Here is a 24,000-nt window from a genome sequence, read left to right as displayed (position 1 = left end):
CGTTAAAAATATAAAATTAATAATTCAAAAATACAAAGTACATAACACAATTAATATGCCTCATCTCTAAGTAAACTGCCAGGTTTTGCTTAAATTTACTTTGCAGACGCTCCTGCCTGTTGTAAGAGAAATCGAGAAATCGAGAATTTACGTGCTCTATGAGCTACAATTTTGGACAAAACTCTCGGGAAAAATTCCGGCGTGAACGTCATAGGACATGCACTCGCAAAGTCTATTGATCCCCTCTTTCCCCAATACCAATGTTGATAACGTCGTGAAAAAATACTGTGCAATCCTTGGGCCGCTTCTCAACCAACACTGGATTCGAGGGAGGGGGAAAGTATGGAGAAGCTAATCTTTTATCACACAGACAAATAACTGAATGACCATTTTATAGTGCTGTGTCATATTATCCTGACGAGTTTTGTCCACGATTGTAGCAGAGGCATTTGCCGTTCCACGTAAATGCGATGACAAAACTCTCTCTTACATTGACGATCAGCCCTTAATGAATAAATGACCTGGACAATAAATAAACGGTCATGTGACTGAAAATGGACAGAATCTCGCTGATGCTTCCTTGTTCTGCAAAACCAAACTTAGGGGTAGACCCAGTTAAGTAGTTGGATTCTCTCTACCTGTCATAGCATTACCTTGGACAGGTGTAATGGGTCTGGGAGGGCTGAATGGTGGCAAGCCAGGTGAGGGGGGTGGCGTTGGTGTCCTGTTGTCATCAGGGTAGTCTAGGTAAGGATCAGCTTCGCTGTCCAGCATTGGGGGAGGAGGGAGGTCTTCAAAATCGTCAGAGTCCGCATCGCCGCTATTCAGAAAAGAGCTCCTCTCATTGTCAATATTAAGGTGGTCTAGCGGTGAATCCTGGAGCGGCTGCATTTCTTCGGGTCTTCTGTTAACAAACACAAAAAACAACATTGGGGACCTTAAGCACGAGGCTCTGCTAAGCCACGGACGGACAGGAAGTGAGCAGTCAGCAGTCTCCCCCGCATTGTAAAACTAATTCTCTCCAATAAGATAAAACATCAACTTATCAATACAAATGAGGTAGTTTCAAAATGCAATGTATTTTATTGCAATAATGCAAAAGACAAAAGAACGAAATTTCTACTCCTAAAATTCCCTACGCTCCTGTGTTGACGTCACTGGCCTGCTATTCCCAGTGTCCTTACTAGCGCGGTTTTGTACCCCACAGGAAGTAAAAATCCCTCTTTTTAAAAGGCTATAAGGCAGAGAATGAAAATTGGAATGGAATTTTTTAGGGTTGTTTTTACCTCAGAAAACCATGATGTTTCGATTGAATAAATAAATAAATAAATCTGTCATATACACTTCTTTAACGTGTGTGGGTTGTGAGACGGAGAAAACTAGAAAGTCTATCCATTTACAGGTAGGATTACACCGGTAGCACTTTCTCCTCAGTTTTTTTAAGACCCTGAGTGTTTGTCCACTGGAAGTACAACCCACGACTTCCCGGTCGGCAGTCAATGCAATAACCGTTAGCAGGAACTTATGACCCGGAGCCTGCAACTCTACTGTGTTCGTGTAACGGCGTTTTCACATCGATTTATTTTAGATTGAATTTCCCGCGAATGAGACTCCCACAGGAGCCTGATGACCAATTACAAGAAATTAAGCTGACGTCATAGGGTCACCGAATCGGAACTGCCTTTGTTTTTTCCGGAAAAGATAGTCTAAAAATAGATCGGTCTGTAAAAATGCCGTTACCTAGGCCCAGTATGGGAGCTGTAGGCTCCGGGTCATGGGTTCCTGCCGTTAGTCAGTTAAGAGAATTCTCGACCAAACCCATGGCATGTCGAGAGCTCTTGTTCCTGAACTGCCTTCTACTTTCAGTTGGTACAGACATTCTGTACTTCACCATGTTCGTGACAACTGCTTAATAGTAAATCGAGACCTTGACACGTACCTGGGTATCAAGGCTGTGGTGTTTGTGACGTCAGGAGCTGGATTAACAGATTCGACAGGTTTCATTTCCATGTTGTCAGTATGGTTGATCCACAGATCGGGATTCTTTTCTTCTTTTTGTTTCTTTTTGGCAGATCCATTGGATTGAATTACTTGTTTGTATGTTGGAGGTTTTCTGAAGAAGAATATTACTACAGTTCAACCATGCACGTAGCCTCAGAGGACATTACTTAACGAAAAATCAGCGAAACACCGAAACGAAATACTAACACCTTGTATGACCCCAGCATTCATTGACTACTAGCCGACAACGGCTGGATTTTGAGATTAAATATCGTTTTAGGCCTAAAACGTTATTGCTTCTAATTAATTGAGATTAAGATTAGGATTCAGATTAAGATTGAGACGGAAGCAAAAACGTTTTAGGCCTACATTTAACCTCAAATCCAACCTTTGTCGGTTAGTAGTCAGTGCATGGAGGGGTCATACATAGTGCTTTGGTGTTTCGCAACGCTGTTTCGTGGTTTACTAATGCCCAGCAACAGAAGGTTGGTGGTCACTTTAGTAGCAAATTCAGCAATGCTCTTTTTTGCAGAAAACTCTAGACCGCAAGGTTATATAATATTGAGCCATATGCTCGCGTTGGATCTGAGACGGTACGCAGTCCTAACCAACCTCATATCCAACAAACGGGAGTACAATAACTATTGCCTAAATTGCAAGTTCTACTTCTCGCTATTGTTGCCTGAAAATTTTAAACACAGAAATAAGTTCATCAACTACGTTCATTTGGTAAATTTATATTCCCTGTTCGCAAAGGTCTCTTTTCTTTTGTGTTCGCTGCGCTGACAAGTACGGGAACAGAGACCTCTGGCATGGGTCGAAATTCACTGTGATCCAACCGCCGTCCACAACCTTGGAGGCTCTCTCCAAACCGCATGCCCCATGATATGTTTGCTGACTGTGATTTGAGCCCGCTGTGTCCCGTGTATTCCTTCACAGTAATTCTGCTGTTGTTAGGTGAGCGCACACAACACTAAGTATCACGTGAGGATTCAGCTAAGTAACCGCCGCGCATGTTCAACACAGTGAGTTTCGACCCATGGCATAGGTCTTTTTTCCCGTTCTCGTCATCCCAGCGAACACCAAAGAAAAGGGATCTCTGCGAGCAGGGGACATTTGATTGATTGCTTGATTGATTGATTGATCAGTTTATTTACCCCTCTTGCAGCTACAGCTGAATTACAAGGGCACCAGCAACTAAATTATTGATATTTATAAGTACAAAAATTGTTCATCCGTTCAGTCCTGGCAACTACTAACACTGCTATTTACAACAGAGCCAGAGCGAAGAGAATACCCATGGTGGGTTTCAGGGGGAATGGGTATTATGTTTGAAAGAAAACCTTTATCTCGGAAATTCTGCATTAACTTTTGGCATAATTTTTCCCGCCTTTGACTGAGGGGCAGCAAGCCTGAACGGCTAAGGCCTACATTATATGGCAGCCCAGGGAAAATAATGTTTTCATACAATGAAAGATAACAACCGAACGTGGCTAACACCTGAAAGAAAAGCGTTTGTTAATTCCGTGGGGAGTGAGGAAGCCGATTTGAAAAATGAACAATTCCCAAATTTGCTCGGACGAAGGGCTAACGCCTGAAATGTCAGCTTTTGGTGGTCAATTGACCATATCAACCCAGTTGATAAACCCATTTCTCTGTTTTACTTCCTACAGAAACAGCACCACAGTTTCTTTAGAAACTAAGACCCTTTATCCAGATTGATAATTTTAAAGATACGAATACGATGAAATGCGGTTCACTGGAAAAGAAAATGACATCAACTTATAAGGTTTTGAAGTAAAAACTAACGGTAAAAGACGCAACGTTTCACTTCGGTCATTATCAAGCTGAAAGTTCAAAGATAAATTTTTTTGCACAAGTATAAATTAGCCAATCAGATTGCGAGATTACAAGCAATTGTGGTAAAAATGTAGTTGTTTGATGTAGACGCGACCATTTGCAGGGGCTGATCCAGAATTCTTCTTAGGAGGGGCGCACCTCTAAGGAACAGCGTAGCTGACTGGTGAAGTTTTTTCTTTACCAGAATACCAGTTGTATTGGAAACGCGCAGGTCATCTCAATTTTGCAAGTCAGATAAATTATTTGCACGAGACCAGTTTGGGATTGAAAACGATTTGCCATAGTCCTGCTCATAAGGTATCTCTCAATAATAAAACAAGTGTTTACCTTTGTATGTCATCTCCCGATCTCTTCTTACAAAGAATAACACTAATAATGATGATAGCAATGAGTGTAATTCCAGCCACAGCAGCTATCACAATCCACAAGGTCTTGTTCTTCAGGCCCCCTGTCGTTTGTGCTCCTGCTGCTGCTGCTGCGGCATCAGCTCCATCAGATGTGGACGTGCTTAACACTGAAATGCGATAATAATGAGAATGATAACGATGGAAACAAAATCAATTCTCTATACCATAAGCGAAAAGAGGTGTAATCAGACAATATAATAGGTAATGGAGATAGTATAAATTAGTATATACTAAAACAGTCGATAGCGTTGAACTCGCGCGCCGATTGGCTACTCAAACTCCGGCTATCCTTTGCTATTCACCTCTGAACAATTCTCGCTGAATTCGCGCCCGAAAATGTTGTAATCTGTGCAGCAATAAATGAGTTAAAATCATCTATTTGTGCTATATTATCTCACTGTTTGACTATATACTAAAACAACTATTCACCTCAGTGTTGGTGGCTAGTGGTGGATATTTACCGAGCCGCGAAGTTCGGTGAATAGTTGCTAACTATAAACATGATAAGAAATCACAGTGATAATAATAAACAATTATTCACCACGCCTCGGGTGAATGATTGTTTCAGTATAATTACATGGGTGATTATTTGAAAAAATATGCATTTTCTTTAAAACAATGAATTTTTTCGTCTGCCACCTCGACAAAACGGCTTGCGGCCATTTGGTGGCCTCAAGCGCAGCCAATCAGAGCAGAGAATTTTGAATAATCACCTAAAGAGTATGTAATTATACTAATAATTATTATTCTAAAAATACTAATTGGGGAGACTATACATCATATAAAATTATGCAAAATCAAAGCAGATAAAATGAAATCACAGTTTTTGGTGTGGAGGGAAAACCGTATTACCCAGAGAAAAACATCTCGGAGCAGAGCAGAGAACCAACAAACTCAATCCAGTAATGATAGCGAGTCTGTGAACTGAAGCGGGCCACATTTCTGGAAGGCCCACTCTCTCATCAATGCTCCTCAAAAACTTTTTCAGTCTCTGATGCCTTTTTTTTTCTCGAAGCTGAAACAGACAGACTATCAATATTATTTTTGGGTTTTCACTGTTTTCCCCACAACAAGAGAAGTGAATCCAGGCTTTTTTCTATCCAAATTTCTTTGCACTTCGAATTAGAATTATGTTAATTAAATTATCAGGACCACATCAAATAAATTCATTAAAGTGGTCAATGAAGGTGTAAAGGAATGACAAAAGACTTTTCCTATTTGAGTATTACAAAAAAGTAATAACTAGCATGCTGGCTTATAGTATCTCGTATAGAGGAAAATACTACATAAATGACTATTAAATTGTGTTGAGTTGACCACCCTGCAGACACTTTTTCTTGTTAATATCATGTTTCAAATTTTTTCTTGGTTCAAAATTTTCCAAACCAGTTCAATTTTGATTTTTGCTTTGTCTAATATTCATCATCCTAATCTGAAACAAAGGAAGAATCCAAAGTAAACTAGTTTGAAAATTTCTGAACCTAATATAAAATTGAACCATAACATTACTAACACGTTGCTAATGAGGTGCAGATTTATAAAAAAACACTTATGATTACAAATTAGGCAACCAGTAGAGCGCTCATTCTTCCTCTTTACAAAGGGGAAAAAGTTAAGCAAGTAGTATGGTATGTTGGCTGTGACTCTTTGTTAGATACAAGCCAAAAACATATTGGTCTCATGGCTGTCCTGGCTAATTTGGGACTAGCAAACAGTATCAAAAAAATAATATTACCTGCTGGCACTGGACCAGGTGTTCCAGGAAGGTCTGTTGTAAAACACCAAGAAAGAGAAAAATTGGGGAGTGTGTATTTATCATCCATTTTATTAGCAGCAACTTTATGCTGCAATTTTATTGGCGGCAAAATTTACATCTGAGATAGAAGCAAAAGCTTCAGAGTTTGCTTTTATTGTGTGTTCTTCGGAAAAAGGAGTTACAGTCTCCAGATAATTTAGTTTATTCCTTTGCCACGAAAAACCCCCAGTTTTCACAAGAGGAAAAAAGGCCGCAGAAAAGGTGGTACACTAAAATAAGTTACCTATTAATTAGTTAAGTGAATCTTTCATGACGTAAAGGACCAAAGAGGTAAAAAACAAAGAACAAGTATTTGAACAAGAGAAGTTAAGAAACCTCAGTGTTCAAAGTTATCAGCATTCACATGGTTATACATTTTATCATGTGCAATACTAAGTTTTTTGAAAACACATGTTGCCTTTGATCTGTTGCAAAGTATGTAGACACATGACACCAGTGAAACATTGTCTTTTTTTTAATGGAGAAGACACATAATTTTAATTATTAATACACTTAACTCCCACAGATGGAATTCCCTTGGGACCTTCATTCTTGACAACCTCTCAGCTTACCTGATAGAGTGGCGATTTTTGTAACTTTTGAAAGTGGTCCCCAGCCTTTCTTGGTGCGTGCTTTCATCTTGAAATAATAAGTTGTCCCAGATTGGAGACCAGAAATTTCTTTAGTCAATTTGCGTTCAATCACATCTACGGACTTCCACTTGCCATCTGAAGCATTAACATTTTTAGTGTAATATATGCGGTATTCAAGAATGAGACCATTAAGTTCCTGTGGAGGTTGCCATTGCAGAGTCAGACGAGTAAAGTCTTCTTCATTTGGGTTTCCTGTCAGATATATGGGAACACCTGGCTCTGCAAAATTAAACAAAAGAGTGCCCATGGGTCAGTTTTATAGACAGACTGAGTGCACACTGAAAAATCTATAGCATAGCCTACTGCTCCATGCCACCTACAAAAAGAGGCAGCCCCCTGATGACACATGGAAGCACCAAATACCTACTTTGAAAAAAGTAAGAAACCATTCTTGTAACCTCACTACACTTGCAACAACAAACAAACAAGAAAACAAACATGCCTTTCAAAAGGATAGGGTGACAATATATCTATATATTTTTGAAAGTGTTCATGGAGAATACTAGGTTGGAATAAAAGCATGTTAAGATTTTTTTGTTATCATCCCAGTCATGAACACTATCTTAAGCAGTACAAAAAGCCTGGAAAATTTGGGCTTGAAAAGGGTTTCCATCCTATGACCTATGTGATCAAGGTGCAGTGTTCTACCACTATTGAGCTATCCACCATCCAAAAATTAATAATATATAGATTATATCAGACTAGCCTGTTCAGTCTGTATTGGGAAAATATTGGTCTTGTTCCTTTTTTTTGCAAGTTTATGGTGAGGTATGTAAACTTGCAAAAAAGGAATGAGACAAATCTTTTCCCAGTAGAGACTGAACAGGTTAGTTGAATAAGATCTTTTATTACATTGGGTGTCTTGTGCAGGGTTTTCTATTCCTTGAGTCTTGCCTCTTCGCCTGTTTCTATTAACAGTTCTGGCAAGTAAAATACATACTGGAACCCCGACATGACCAAATGAAAAATATTTTTCGCATTTTTTCTTTTTATGTCTGAGAAATGGAAACAGATACTGGGAACAGTTTGGCAACATAAATGTGCTGCTTTGTGAGCTGACCATCTTAGCGGTCCATATTGCAAAATTCAGAGAAGCAATCAGAATTCTCCTTTTTAAATGATTTATAGTCTTATCGTTGCAATAAAAGGCTTCTATAGAGAGCTAAATTATACTCACTGTCCTCCAAGGTGAAGTTTTTTGCCGTAGCATTGATTCTCTCATCATTTCGTCTCACCAAGAACAAGTATCTAGTGTAAGGCTTCAACCCAATGCACTTGATAAACTTCTCAGTTGTATTTCCACAGTACCTGAGCTGGTTTTGTTGGGAATGGTACACATGATACACAATTGGTGCAGAAATGGAGACTTTTGTGTCTTCCCATGAAATGCGCACTACTTTTGAAGACAGTGGTATAGCTGAAACAGCTTTTACAGGCTCCAGTTCTGCCAAACAAAACATTCAAGTTCTTGCATAAAAATGGGAGTGAAAGACACTTTTAATATTCTTTTGACAAAATTAAATGTGGGATATCGGTACGAAAAAGCTATATCCACTCACTAAGGAACCCAACCCATGACTTTGGACAATGAGCATTAAGAAATTCCTTTAACTTTTGAGGATCAGTTGAACTTCATCTTGTGGGAAGACCTCTTTTCGCTGGTTTAATTAGGTGACTGAAGAACTTAATGACATCCCTGCTCAAATCTAACCAGATCTACATATACTGGACTTGATCTGCGACCACTTAATGTATTTTTATAAAAAGAGTGTACGAACTTGGAAAATTTTTAATATGGCTGCATAGATTGCAAAATAGTGTCTATCCAATACTTACTGTCGTCAGGGACAGTCTGAAGGATATTTTGGATGTCCAGACCATTGCCTTTACTGTTATTAGCAACCAGTTTAATCACATACTTTTGGTTGGGTCCTGTATACAAAGGAAAGAAAACAGGGAAAAAGTGATTCTCGAAGAACAAGCTGTTCAAATCAAGCCTAGTGCTAAACTGGGGCGGTTACCATAACAATTATTTATTCCTCTTATCAGACGTAACCAAGAGATAACATTAACCCAACTGCAAACAACTCAGCTAAAATGCATTCCTATATCAGGAAGCAGTATGCCTCCTGCCACAAAAACAACACCTTATTGTACCCTCCTTACAATGTATACACCTTTTATGAAAAAGTTTGATACAAGGGAACTTGGCCAGGCCTTCCTGGAAAAACTGGAAAACTAAATGAGTACAGGAGCCAAGTTAATTAAGAAATTCTATAAATGACAAACAGGAGGCATACTAACACTCAATAAATTTTGAGAAATACACACAAATGAAATGACAACAGGTCACTGAGAAATAGAGAACAGAAAGAGAACAGGAACATCATTGTTAGCATTCCTTTATCAAATCTTCTTCGAGTTTCTTTTTAAACAGTCAAACAATAGTGGAGTTGTCAGATTCATTCATGGAATTCCAAATGAATGTTGAATGTTAAATGGGGACCTGGATTTGCCCTGGGGTACACTGCGAGTTCAAATTCCTGGCTGACCAACACAGATATAGATTTGTCTTCAACGACCCTGAATCCAACTTCATCACACATAGTAGGTAACCAGCTGGTTGTCCCATCCAGTTGGGCTCTCAACCATGTTATGTTTGCTTTGAAACATTTCTTTCACTGTATATTGTTGTAAAAGTGCACTTGAACACATCCATATGGACAACCTGCTTTATAAATATTATTGATGATACATATTTAAAGACTTAACTGAAGTGAAGATGCATGACATTGATTGAGGAGACTTCATATATTATAATAATATTGTAAATAGTTTGAACCCAGGAGAAATATAACTAAAGGGGACACAGTTTTTTAGAGGACCCCACTAAAGCACCCCCACTTGGCGAGTAAAATCGTCTGGTGTTAGCCAGCGCAAAATGTTTAAGTCTCACTCCCAGGTGGGGAGGGGTTAAGTGAAGTATGAACGTTCGGGTGAGTGTAGGCCTAGACAGTCCTTCTCAGGACTACACTCACCTAGATGATTGTACTTCACTCTGTATTTAAGTAATGTTTAAAAAACGAGCAGCAGTGTTTTATCGGGTTTTACAAACATGAGACCTAGCTGCGTGTTTTCAGACCCAATAAAACACGTGCTGTGAGTTTTTTAACGACTGCAGGAACACTCCACAAAAAGCGTGTCCCTCTGGACTCAGAACAATGGTTCAAATTGTTTATTTTATTAGCAAATCAGAAAAACAAGCTATGGTATGCCTTATTAGTATCACTCAACTAGTGGACTAATGCAAATGCCGCATTTTGATTGGCTAGGCTACTAGAGGACTATTAGTAATAGTCCTCGAGTAGCGAAAAGCGTGACGCTTTCTTTCGTTTTATTCGCAAATAAATATATTTTCAACTTGCATTTGCTAACCTTATTATTGCCTTTTCTGTCCGACTAGTTGGGTGATACTTTGCCCTTAAGGGCCACGGGTCAATAGCCCATTCGCCTTCGCCTCATGGGCTATTCACCCGTAGCTCTTGCGGGCTACGGGTCTAATTGTTAATTAGTATTCTTTATATACAGAATACTAACAAGGAATGTTTTATCAGGATATAAAGCTCATGCATGGGACACTTTGTTAGGTTGTTGGCTCATGAATTATTGATGAGTTTTTGAAGTCTTGATAAATAGAAGACACATTTAAACTGTGTAAGAAGCATGTCAAAGTTTTAACATCATCACAGTCATGAATGCTATTTTATTTAAGCAGTAAGGAACAAAAAGCCTGAAAAATCCAGGCTTGAAAAGGATTTGAACCCATGACCTCTGCAATACCAGTGCAGTGTTCTACCAAATGAGCTAATACACCAACTGGGAGCTGATTATTTTTTGAGTTTGTCATAATTACCTGTAGAGGATGTGGATAGGGAAGCCAAGTGATGTAGGGGGCCCCCAGCTCACGCACCGCTATGAGTTACTCATGTAAAATCCCTATTTAACTTATTGGCTGCACTTGTAAATAGAAAACTAGTCTGCCTCCTGAAAGTTTAAGATTCTTAGAACTGTTGCTTCTACAGCTGTATCTAAAGTAAAGGAATAAGACTAATTAAAAAAACCAGCCTTGAGTAGGGCACGCAGGTATCCATTGCAACGCAGAGAGCGACAACCACCACCAGGCACTGTCACACTGACAAGGTCAGTGGAGATACTTACCAAGGCCACCAAAGGGAGGGAGGGAAGGGGGAGGGGAGGGATAAAGTGCCGCACAAAAGCACGAGTCAGAGCTCGTCATCTGATACTTGGCCAAACCCTGTATGTCAAATAGACACACATGATCCATGATCATCGCTGACCGGCATTGGCTCAGTTTTAACTTACCAGTGGCCTAAATTACATTTAACCGCATTTAAACTCGTCACCAATAGACGAGCGTGGGAAAGGTGGCTATGAAAGTGGGTGGTGCCAAGCAAAAACGAACAGCCTTGAGCACGGCATGCAGGTATCCATGGCAACCCTTCCCCTTCCCCACCTGAGAGAGAGAATTATAGTGCTTTAGATGTGAATGGGTTAACAACATCAAGGTCCACGCAAAAACTATGTTCCCTTTTATAGATATCTATAACAGTGTAAGTGCCATCTTTGATTCCCATTTAATCCATCTAAGCGTAAGCACTAGAAATGGACCCACACAAGGACAGAGAAACCCTTGACCATGAGAAGAGTTTCACGTTACATGCTAATAGATATCTTTGTTGAGACATAAGTGCTTCATGGACAATGCTTGTACCATACCCTTTCACATTACCTGTACATCGTTATCAACATGGTTGTCAATACAAATTCTGTACTCACTCAAATTTTTGATGAGATACTGTCTTTTATCACCAGTCAGAGGCTCTGGGCCGAACTGATAAGGATTATTTTCTCCCCACCATAGGGTGTAACCAGTAACACATACAAGGCCTGCATTATCCGGTGGTAGCCATCTCACTAGAATAGCATTACGGAACTTGTTTATCTCTCCAAACTTTGGTTTTCCAGGAGTCGTATCCTCTGTGAGGAAAAAAAGGAGGTTCATAATACACCTTATTCCAAAATGGCCGCTGATTTAAGCAGATACAAATTGGCCCTTCTTGCCTCGTTCATGATAAAATATTCTTTTGAATTTTAAGCTTAAGAACGAGGCATCAGGGGCTAATTTGAATAAAAACAAAAGAATATTTAAATGGTGGCCATTTTGGAATAAGGTGTATATCATGAGATGCATGACACAGCAGCAGCAGAAGCTGATAACTAGTTACTTTATTTTTATCATGTTCTATTGTAATCAACTGTCTCAAAAACCAATAATATCATTTTGTTTGAGATGAGTAGCATGATCACGGTACCCATTTCTGTAACATAACTAAAAATTGTGAAATTGTGTTTATTGGGGTGAAAATCACTTATTTTGGCTTATTTCACACCCAGGCTTTCATATCTTTCTGATATTGTTCGGAAAATATTAATGTTTGGTCCGTTACAACTGAATTTTCGATTTACCCGTGACCCCTTGCAGGCGTGGTCTTTCATACAGATAGTCAATTTTGAGGCAAATAAAAAGTAAAAACAGAAAGCTTTCACTACATGGAGGATAGCATCCCCTCATTTAGTTCTATTGACACCCTAAACGCTGGCTTTCTGCTTCACTTTTTCGCTCCACTTTACAATTTGAGGTCAGAGCAGATGTCTCTCTCAATTTCCTGAAAATTGCCCCTGAAAAGACATTGTGGACTTCCCAATAATATCCATAGAGGAAAGGTTACCAAGCCTTGTGAAGCACATGGAAATCATGGCTTCTTTGCGAAGTAGATTTGTGATGTTCACTGGCACTCAAGACTAGGTTCAATATGGCCCGGCATGTTAAAAAAAAACGTAGCGACTCAGTGAAAGGCTAATATTTTTGCGACCCTGAAAGCTACGATGACAAAACTGTGGAAATAGCTAGTGGAACTTGTGAGCATTCAGAAATGCTTGGTTGGAACCCACTTACACCTTGGTTGGAGCAGGAGCAACATTGGAAGAAGTGGTCTCGAAAAATATTATTGCGTAATTGCGGAACAGAAAAAGCGTAGCGACTGTTTTGAGGAGTGATTTCTCCATTCGTAGTGGATCCCTCAAACTAATTTTTCTGTATGTTAAAGCACAAGGTATGAGCATTTAGTTGAGATGGTTTTGAAGCCACAGATATCAATTGAAGACTTGTTTCAAACTATAACCTAGTGAGCGCCAGAATTCCAAAACACAGCGTTACAGTAAGGAAACTACGGAATTTTGAATCTTTTTAATGTGTTTTAATAAACTTGAACTGTTTTAATTTGGCTCATATGTAGTATTTACTGCGTGTTATCACTGGTTATTGTCCGTTAATCCACATAAGTGTTCTCTCTTATGAAAAATGGTTTTGAAGACTTTCAATTTGAAAATTGTGTTACGCGTTACACTCAAAATTTTCCTATTTTTCTATCCTTTTCCTTTGTTTTCTCAAGAAAGGAAAGTCGCTTACCCTTTTTACACCCTGTATGCTAATCAACAAGGATAACCTTAGCATTCAGCAAAAATATAGCTTCATTGAAGACGTTAAACTGAATAAATCAGGAAATGTTTCTGAGTCACCCCCAAGTGGGTATGGTGATTGTGCTACACATCTTGAAGAATTGTTTTTCTTTGAAAATTTGCTGACATCCGAAAGTATATTACCAGACTTCATGTTAACAAATTAAGAAAAGATACACTGAAGAAGCTGGAGCCCATAAAAACTTTAAAGAGCCTACAAAAAGGATAGCAATCCTTTTTCAACCATTTAGTACGCAAAGTGCTAGCCAACAGTCATTTGTAGAACTGAGAGCACTGTCAAAAAAAACACTACAGTAGAGAACAGTGTTTCAGTAATTTAATGAACAATGAATAATTCTCTTTGATTTGAATGATGCTTGATTGCACAATTTTGAGGTTTCCATTTGGCAGAACTGACCAGCCAGACCAAGCATTTGACTGTTCTGGCCAAACATTGGATTGCAAGGCTGCTGCCTAACGGTCGCCCGGTCACCTGGGGCGCCTTATTTGTGAGCATGGGCGACCAAATTTCTGATTAAGTAGCCTGAACAGGCGCCCTACTCGATTGATCCTCACTTTATTGTAAATTTGATCCCAGCTGGAAGTAATTAAGTCTGGGCTCTTGAAAAAACTATGCGGGCTACTAACTTTTAATGTTGGAAGCCCGAAGCACTCCCGGAAAATTCTCTTAGGCAGCAGCCTTGGATTGTGTACTGTTTGTTGAACCAGTCAGTCTACCATTTTTACCATTATAAACAGCATTTTCAATTTTCACAGTTGACCCACATGAATTGTTTAAATTTACCTTTGCATCTTGTAGCAACAGTGGTCGCTTGAACCCAATCACGTGTATTCAGTCCCAACCCTGAATCAGAGCCAGCTGCTATTTTAGCTTCATAAGTAACGCCTGGCATGAGGCCAATGATGGTGAATGCAAACTGGTCAGCCTATAATCAAACAAAATGTGATTCCACTTGAATTTGTTGATCATCAGGACTGTCATTAAAGGCCTAGGATGGCAATTTTCCCTAACTACATGGTGTGTCATACCCAGCTCAATTAAGGGCAACAACTTTTCTCCTTTTCATTTTAATTTTGCAACCTACTTGAACAGTTAGAGAAAGTATCATGGAGATAAAGTATCATGGAGATAAAGATTATTAAGCAGTTACAAAAAGACGCCTGGAAAAATCCATGCCTAATTGGGAATTGAACCTGTAACCCTGTGATTGCAATGCACACTGCTCTATGTAAACTCTTGAAGCCATGCCTTTTATGCTCTTAAATCTCTATTCTAAAAGATGATGACTTGAACGCTAACCTCTATTCCACTTGTTGTTTTCACTTCTCTATTTCCTACTTTTCTGTACTGGATAACATAAAATGTGATTCGTCCATTAACTCTCAATGGATCAGGAGCACTCCATGTTGCAATAAGCCCTGTACCAGAACTGTCAGGTTTCAGAGCAAAATCTCTGGGAGCAACCATTGGAACTGAGAGTGAAATAAGGCAGGATATGTGACAATTAACAACTCTGTTTAGTTGCCGGAGACATCCAGGAGTTTCCACTATTGGCAACCAGTTATGAGATGGAAACTGCTCAGATGGCTGTGAAATCCTGGCAAACCCAGCCATGAGCCCCCCTACGCAGCACGGCCCGAGACAGATACCCGTCACACTGATAAAAACGATGAAAAAGGGTGGAGGAGGGAAGTTGAAACAAATGCCAAAAACGCCCATCAAACACGCTTTTTCCGCTACACAACTACATTGCTACTGTTACAGCCAACAGCACACCAGCAGGGAAAATCACATCACCCTCACAATGCTGCTGACCACAACTGGCACATAAACCCTAGGCATCCTGTTGTTAACTCTGTTAAATTACACTTTGTGAAATATTGCAAGTAAAATGACTGCATAAAGAATTATATTTCTTTTTCCCATTTGCCAGCCATTTCAAACCCTTGACCTTTCACAGACAGGCAGATTTGAAAAAAAAATTCAAGCAATAAAAGGAACTCAAGTCCTTGATCACTTATGAAAAGTTTCATGAAGAAAAAAGCAATAACTGGGGGTAATGTGACACAAAGGTGGGGAAATTTATTTCACACCTTTAAAAGCCATTGACGTAATTCAGTGGATGCTGTTAAGGTAAACTGACACCCCTTCAATGTTTTTGTGCACTTAGTTCGGAAAAAAATAAAATATTGATCATAATAATAATATTTGATCAAAATTCACACTTTAAAAGTCAGTAAGACATTTTCTTCCTGGATCACTAATATGTAATTAAAAAACACAAACAAGCAAAAATGGAGTGGGGTTATCATCAAGTCCTCTGCCTTTTACCCTGTGTCTTGTGCCTTTCGCAAATAAGGAACTACAAAAGTGAAAATCACCTCCACCCTTTGTTGTTGCCTCTGTCACTGCAGTAGCTCCTCTCAAGCCAGCCTTGTTCTCAGCAAAGACAGTAATGGTATATTTAGTATAAGTTTTGAGATCACGTAGAACCCTGGTTTGCTGTTTAGTGACATCTTCCATTTCTCTTGCATTACTGCTTGTATCTTTATAAGTGATAACATATCTGGAAACTGAGTTTGGCCTGCAAAGAGTGACAGAAGTAGCAACGTCACAAATTCGCATTAAATGAATTTCCCTCAAGGGTCGCGTACAAATCTCATAAATTGATTGAATTATTTCTAAAAGAAGAGGGCTGATCTTTAAGTAAGATGAGACTTCAAAACTCTCCTGGTTATAGTTATTGCAGGTTGACATCTTTGGGGTTCTCAGTGGATTTTTTAAACAGACAGCAAAATTGCAAAAACAGGCAGATGATAACTCAGCCTGATGGAATGAGTACAAGGTCCATAGGGCAGAGGGGTCCAGGGGAATCCTCTCTGTGGAAAAGTTTGAAATTTTAGATTTCTGAAGGTGCAATTTCCTGCATTTGGGGAGGCGAATTTCTAGCTGAAACCATTTAATATCCGTAGATTGATTTTTCTCGTTTTAACATAATTATGTTCAACACAAAATACACAATTTTGTTCAATGAGAAGAGCTGCTTTAAAATGAAAAGTATCACATACAGTACAATGTGTGTTGGATGAGATGACAAATCGACACTTCGCCGCTTGTCTTAAAAGCCAGCGACACATGATCATGTATACTAGGCGATCGCTGCAATTGGCTAAAATCGCCTAGTGTGCCCTAGTGTGCTGCGTTTTTTTACACCCGTTGCAGTGAAATACTGAACGATTCAACCAATAAGACCTTATAATTTTATCACACCACTACATAAAAATCAGGAGAACTTTCTATTAGAACCCGGCACCCGGGTACTAGCACCATGCTGAGTACAGTGACCGCCTTTGCTCAAAGGCTCCAGGTCTCAGGATCAAAAGCCAGACTAGCTATATATAGGGGTGCCCGCTTACTTTATCACAAGGTCCCTTCCACTTTAAAACTGAATGAAACTACTGAAAAATGGAAGAGTGGACAGATGAAAGACAAGACCCCTGGGTACAAAAGTGGAGTGGAAAGTTGCTGCAATCAGTGTATAAAATCACCAGGTGCGCCCATAAACGAAGAGCAAAGAAATTCGCCAGCAATTTTTGCTGGAATCGGCAGACAAAATCACCTAGTGTGTCACTGGCTTCACGCACAATGCATTTTCAGAGCGTGGTTGTTGTTAGCCTGCGAACACAGATGCATTAGAAGGAGAGAAACGACCGCCGTTCTGAAACCTACGCAACTAGCAAACTTGGAAAAGCGTAACATCCAAACTTTTGTCACAAAGCAAGTAACGAATAAGGAATAATTGTTTTTCTCTAAATGTCATCCTTTCGACAGGAGTTTTGAATATCTTTTTAATAAAGAAAATTTCATAGCCAGTGGGGGATACTAAAAAAACTCTTCACCTCAGACTTGGTGACTATCAGTGAATAACTGTTAAATAACATATTATGGAAATATTCCCCTTAATTAAGGGCTTTATTATTGCACAAACTTGATTATAACAGAGCTTTGTATGCATGCACAGTTGGTAGATAAATCATCCACATGTGCCTAGTTAGGTAACAATCCTTTTATAATATGTCTTCGTGTTTACAGTGCAACGCACCTTACCGTGGCCACCCAACAAAATTTCACATTTGACAATGTAACTATGTGTAAATACATGTACGTCAACTCAACAACCCATGCAACGGTGTCCAACTTAGTACTGTGCACACTTTGCAAGGAGGCATGACAGTCAATCAAATTCACACATCCTGATTGGCAGACAATTTGTATAAAACTTTGTTAGGTGGCCATGGTAAGGTGCGTCACACTGTAAGTGTTATCCAAGGATAATAATTTCTTATTCTTAACAATAATATTATTATGCCATTAAAGTTAAAATACAAATTTCTCATTTACATTACCAAGTATGCATCAAAGCAGTTATCCACAACTCGTACAAGAAAACAAATCAACAACAAAAAAATATAATTATAGAGAGGCCAAGAAATACATGTACATGAATGTACCTTGGAAGCTCAATATACTTACCCAGTGTCAGGTACTGCCCACGTGACCCTTATTGATGATTCTGTTTCTGCCTCGGCAACTAAATCACGAGGTTTTCCAGGAACCTTAGAGCTTGAATATGTTCTGGCTATTACTTGCTCTGAAATAATTCCTGCCCCACGCTGGTTTTTGGCAAATACACTAAACTGATACTCTGTGTCAGGCTCAAGATTAGAGAACAGTTTTACAAAGGTGTCTCCAGATATGTTTACTGTGTTTACAGCTGGAGCATCTGAGAACCAACAAAATTCCATCAAAACTTATTTATGGTGACTAATATTGCATATTCGGCTGATGATTATGTTTACATGTGTGCCTTTGAATCAGGATGCAGCTATTACATTGGCCCCTTCATTGCTTCAGGGAACAACGGATACAAAAAATACACAACCAAAGTAATGAAGCCTTGTCCTAAAGACAATAAATTAAAGCTGCATCCTCCTTCCAAAAAGGCACCTGATTATCACTACCTTGAATAATCAGAAGCCTGATATATATAGATTTTGCCAAGCCCAAAAGCGGAGCTCCCATTTATTAAGTTTATTCTTACAATAGGTTAACCTGGCCGCATGATCAATGAGCTCCAAACTTGAGCCTGTGATATGGTCAAGTTAGTGATACTGGTCAGTGGATACCTTGTTTTGACAGGTGTCAATTGATCCTAACATGGATGTCCAATATAAAAGATGTACGCTGTAAATTAGCTGGAGTATGGCTGCCTCGATTTTGATGAGCTCTAAACTTGAGCTCGCGACATGGTCATGTGATACTGGCCACATTGGCATACATAGAGGGGTGGATGGTCATATGGAGACCCAAACCAAATTTTCTCACACAGAGGGGTTACCGCACACGTGCCCTGCAATAACAGCAAGGTTGGACTGCTTTTGATACTTAGTCTAATTCTTCTCCCCACTCATGGAACAACCATGTACATGTAAATCATCTTTAATATAGTATGGACTTTACAAATTAAGGTTCAATAATATTTTATCATTATCATGAATTTCTTTAGACATTCATTTAGCAGCAAGTTCCACACGGAAAGTGAATGTCATAACAAGCAACGGCATGTGTAACCCTTCTGTTGTAGCACCCAAGGAACCTTTCAAGGGTTCAAATATGCGCACCACGTTGTTTAGTTGTCTGTTGTACATTTCTAGTAAAGCTTTTACTGTTCTGCCATGTTCATTGAACTGAAGAGTAGCAGATCAATAAAATGTTTCTTCTCAGAGCCACCCCTGTTCTTTGAAGAGCCACCAAGTTAAAAAAGTTAATGGCCAAAATGATTTGTCAATCATACTGTAGGTCAATTTGGCGAAATTGTATTTGTTGTGCAAAAATACTCAACTATAAGATGCACCCAGAGTTCAGAACAATTTGAGAGTACACGGAGAAATGTTTACTGAAAAAATGCTGAAAAACTATGGTAACCCAGACGAAGTTCTGACAGACTACCATGTAGGCAAGTTGTGCTTGCATGTATGTTGTCAGTACTCTACAACCTGCAATCCTGGGCAAATTCTCTCTCAAATTTTGCAATAAAATTTTCTCTACTTTGTTGACCAAGTTTATTTGCACATTTTTTTGGACGTTGCCAACTAATTCAAAGGTATTTCTGTGCTGTTTACTGAATATGCGGGGAATGCAGATCTTAACAAGTGTTATTGAAATCCAAAAAGAAAACTGGGGGTAACCATGCATTTTTCAAAGATAGTTAATCAACAATTTTTGTAAAAAGCTTTAAAATACAAAGCAATGTAAGGAGTTCTTTTCCAAATTAAAGCTTAATTATCTCTGAAAAATGTGTAGTTACCCCCAATTTTCTCTTTGGATACCAAGATCACTTGTTTAGTTCTGCTTTCTCTGCATAGTCTTGAACCACACAAAAATATCCCTGAATGAATAAGGACCATCCATAGGAAATCCAAGTATCTTGAGATGCGCAGAATGTATCTGCAATAACAATAGTAGGCACCTTCCTTAAGGACCTGTTAGGGGGAAAAAAACAAGAAAAAAACTTCGCCAGACAGATACCCGCCACCTTAAAATCACTTTTGAACCAAAACCAAAGCAAAATGTATTATGCTAACTTACCACCAGGGGAAACTTGAACATAAATGCAGACATATTCCAGGATCTTTCCATTTGGAACCAGGGGTGGTGACCAAGTCAACTTTATTTCTGTATCTGAAATTGCACGTGCATCCACGTTCTCAGGTCTCTCTGGGACAGGTTTTGACGTTGTTTGCGATGTTGTACTGGTTCTTGATGTTGGCTTTGTCGGAGTAGTTGGAGATGGTGTAGTCACCGGGAGGGGCTCTCCTGTAAGAGAAAGTATTGACTTGATTGTCACAAAATATTTGCTTTTTGGCCAACTTTCAGGTGTATGTTTGGCAAAACTGGCCTTACCAGAAAAAAAAGTACACTTATCCTAACCATGGCTTGAACACAACTTTACTCACTGGTTACTCATTTGACCTTTAGGACTTGTAACCAATTTTGCGGAGCGACCCATATCAAAATCAGCTTCATACATTTTGGATAATATCTGATTGGCTCCCATTGACGGACAGGTGCTTATTTCTTGTGAACAGAATACCGTATACCAGGCACTTTCCAGTCTTCTTGGATAAGGACTACAACCTGTAGGCCTTGTCTCCAAACCCTTGTTCATAAACACTGTGGAATGTTTCACAGGAAGCCAGGATTTTCAATAAGAGCGAGCTATTTTACTTCCATTTGCACCTTTTTTGATTGAGAATTTTATGGCAATATTTTATGAATAATAGTCATAAGAAATATCTGCTGAATAACACAACCCTTGGATCTTCCTAGCTTTGTTCACGAAAAAGCAAAAGAATCCTGCTCCAAAATGCAGGAAATGCATTTTAAAAAGGCCCCTGAACCCCTCTCAAATGCACGTGTCTAAATGCACTTGGTCCTTTTTTCCCTACACTAAAAATTTAGCCACATACATTCTCAAAACCCTTGGAAGCACAAATAAAAAATTTATTGCGTTTAAAAAATTATCTGAAGTGGTTAAAATCATTCTGTTGACCTCAAGAAAATTTGAAAATTATAAGCATCCAGGCACTTCTGTGATCAATCCCAATGACCTGGTCTTTACCTGCTCGATAGACAAAGAGCTGTGCGGATGCTTGAAATTCCCCTGAGTTACCCTTGGCAAAGCACTGATACACTCCTGTATCTGATGTTACCAGATCTTGAACTTGCAAGAAACCATCTCCAACCTTAATGTAATCTGAGTTGGTTAGCTTTCCGCCATTTAAACTCCACGAAATGTTGGGTTTTGGAATTCCTTCAGCCTCACACTCAAATCGCACACTGCTCGTGGCATGAGCATGCACATCCCTTGGTTTCTTTGTAAAAACTGGGCCATCTAAAAATGAAAGCGGGATGTTCAAAAACTTTCACTGATAAGCAATGGTTGCAAATAAGTATCGACAGCCAACAAAAAGGGAGAGTTGGCTACTTGACTCACGAAGTCGGCTACTTTTTCCATGAAATTAATGTACAGTAAATTAAGACAGATTACCATTAAAGCCTGTGAATAAGCCATACCTTTTTGCTTAAAAAACTGAGGGTAAATTGGGGGTGCGGCTTATCTTCGGAACAACTTGGAAATCAAATTCTAATTGACCTTATGGTATGCAAATTTATCTAACAACAACAGTGTTGTTGATAATCATTGCCTTTTAAAATAGCTGTGGCTCCTAAAGGAGCTGTATGTGACTTAAATTTATCTATAGCAAGCATTGCTCTCCAAGAGCCGGCAGGTACAAAACACAGGTCACAGGTCATTGTTTTACCAATGCAGAAAGTATCCTAAACATTCATAAACACTAACCTTAGGCCTAATTAGGCCTAAACAAAAGTTTTTAGGCCTAAGGTTAGCTTTTATGAATGTTTAGGAAACCTGCTGTATTGGTAAAACAATGACCTGTGACCTGTGTTTTGTACCTGCCGTTCCAAGAGCTTGCCATAACTGTTTTTGTTTAGCTGAGGAGTGGAGTTGGCAGACACTTTATGGTTTGTATGTCATAGTTGCAAAATCGTCGCGCTGCATTGTGTCAGCAGTTCAGCAAAACAATGAGCCCGAAATGTGTGTAAAGAAACCGCTGAAAATGGCAAATGATCAAAGGAACGGAGTTGTGAACAGAACCTCGCATTTAAGTTACGCTATCTTCAGATTGAAAGAAAATCCACAGGGAGAAACAAAATAATTCCTTATTTATTTTTGCAAAATCAGCAGCAAAGTGGCAACTGCTAACCTTTTTGTTTAGAAAGAGCGAAGGTGAAAACAAGTCGCAAATTTGCAACTCCTACAGATATTTTAGTCGCAAAGGGAAAAACTGTAGTCACAAATGGGACTGTATCGGTCGCAATGTCAAGCCCTGTACATAAGCAAATGTTATGTTTGGGATTGCCAGTAATGAGACAAGATGCTCAATTTGATCTCACAAAGTGATTTTGAGACAAGATATGAAAATTTTGTTGCAATTGTGCAAATTTTAGTCCCAAAATCATCACGCTGTATTGTGTTGTCAGCGGTTTAGCAAAACAAAATATGAGCCTACGATACTTGTGAGTAAAGAAACCGCTGAAAATGGCGAATGATCGAAGGAATGGAGTTGTGCACATAACAACGCAGCTAAATTACACTACAAAGTGGCAACTGCTAACCCTTATGTGTCGAAAGAGCAAAGGTGAAAACAAGTCGCAAATTTACGATTTCTCCAGATATTTGAGTCTCTAATGCGACTGTATTGGTCGCAATTTGAAGCCCTGCAGTGTATGCTTTATAGTGACCTTTATCAAAATCAAGATACACCTCATCACTGTACTAGAAATACTAAATGTAGACACAAGAGTTTGCTGGACAAATAAAATATGTCCAAATATAGGTCTACAGACAAGGCTAAAACATCAACCGGTTAGTTCCAGTCAAATGAAAGTTTTGCATTTCTAAGGTGTTTCTAAGGGAAGGTACAGTGTGCATTTTTAAAAATCACTTAAGGACAGAACAAAGGGATTCAAATGAAAGCTACAGTACTGGCCCTCGGGTCAAGCATATTCTGAGCAGAGTTATGTCATGCCACAACCCAAAAACAATGAATAATTGCTACTGACAATACTTATTACTGTTATGTAATCATTGCTAAAGTCACTTACAATGTACATCCAACTTTGCAGTAGCATCAATTGATCTGGTCCTACTTGATACACGACAAGTGTAGGTTCCTGCATGTGACACTGATACAGACTGTATCATCAGGTTTCCCTGACCTAACATGGAATACCCCTGACTTCCAAGGGAAATTTGTAAACCATCTTTAAGCCAGGTGAACCTGGGTTTGGGATAACCATTTGCCAGACATTCCAGTACAACCTTGCTTTTGGCTATGGCCACTGTGTGTTTGGGTGTGGTATCAAAATATGGATCACGAGGAAAAGCATTATCTGTACAAAGAATATCAATGCATTAAACAATGCCTAGCTACACAGTACAATATAGAATTTGGGGGAAAATTAAATTCACTAATGGTTTTACATGTATATCAATCATTAATAATACAATCAAGATAAGATAGACTTACGTTCAATATCTTTAAAGTTTACAGGATAAGCATTTATCAGAGATACTACTAAATGTTTAAACGTATGCAAGACTTAAAAACATTTGCCTGGCCTGGAAAGTGATCTCTAGGCTCTCATACCACATTGATAATTGAGAAATATTGCAGCGGCACGATAAAATTAATGTTGAACTTTCTCAGGACAAAGAACAGGCTACTTGTACATTAGTCAAGACAAATTGTTAATAAAGTTAATTTACCATGATCATGGTCATTCACTGTTAGTCATTATTTCCTATACAGACCTGGCATAACTTTAACAGATCCTGCATTTGTGCTAATGTGAGTCTTTCCAGTGACGTCATTAGTAGCAGTGCATTCATATTCCCCCTGATCCTCAAATCTGATGTTCCTGATCTGAAGTGCCCCATCAGGAATCAAAGTAAAGTGTTCCCCAGTAGTGATGGAGGCATTGGATCCTCGCTTTCTCCAAACAATTATAGCTTTGGGA

At 39.0% G+C, this 24,000-nt stretch overlaps 2 protein-coding genes across 3 annotated transcripts in view; one reads left to right on the top strand and one right to left on the bottom strand.

Moving 5' to 3' along the window:
• The window catches only part of LOC138008121 (inactive tyrosine-protein kinase PEAK1-like), a 301,176-nt gene that overhangs the window by 172,718 nt on the left and 104,458 nt on the right, over positions 1-24,000 (top strand). The gene's annotated exons all lie outside the window — the stretch shown is intronic.
• The window catches only part of LOC138008113 (neogenin-like), a 34,732-nt gene that overhangs the window by 3,925 nt on the left and 6,807 nt on the right, over positions 1-24,000 (bottom strand). For both annotated transcript variants that reach the window (XM_068855317.1, XM_068855318.1), the window contains exons 3-18: positions 23,795-24,000; positions 23,086-23,373; positions 21,020-21,292; positions 19,987-20,214; positions 17,872-18,121; positions 15,720-15,922; positions 14,638-14,810; positions 14,122-14,263; positions 11,574-11,774; positions 8,553-8,648; positions 7,894-8,160; positions 6,636-6,935; positions 6,004-6,036; positions 4,189-4,375; positions 1,940-2,113; positions 654-904 (exon numbers count right to left, since the gene is read on the bottom strand). The exon at positions 23,795-24,000 is cut by the window's right edge and continues 91 nt beyond it. In XM_068855317.1, coding sequence (XP_068711418.1) covers positions 654-904; positions 1,940-2,113; positions 4,189-4,375; positions 6,004-6,036; positions 6,636-6,935; positions 7,894-8,160; positions 8,553-8,648; positions 11,574-11,774; positions 14,122-14,263; positions 14,638-14,810; positions 15,720-15,922; positions 17,872-18,121; positions 19,987-20,214; positions 21,020-21,292; positions 23,086-23,373; positions 23,795-24,000 — 3,272 coding nt within the window. The remainder of the gene's footprint in view (positions 1-653; positions 905-1,939; positions 2,114-4,188; positions 4,376-6,003; positions 6,037-6,635; positions 6,936-7,893; positions 8,161-8,552; positions 8,649-11,573; positions 11,775-14,121; positions 14,264-14,637; positions 14,811-15,719; positions 15,923-17,871; positions 18,122-19,986; positions 20,215-21,019; positions 21,293-23,085; positions 23,374-23,794) is intronic.

Source organism: Montipora foliosa, chromosome 6 (assembly GCF_036669935.1).
Source record: "Montipora foliosa isolate CH-2021 chromosome 6, ASM3666993v2, whole genome shotgun sequence".
NCBI lineage: Eukaryota > Metazoa > Cnidaria > Anthozoa > Scleractinia > Acroporidae > Montipora > Montipora foliosa.
Note: the sequence above shows the minus strand (reverse complement) of the source record. Positions and strands in the feature narration are given on the sequence as shown.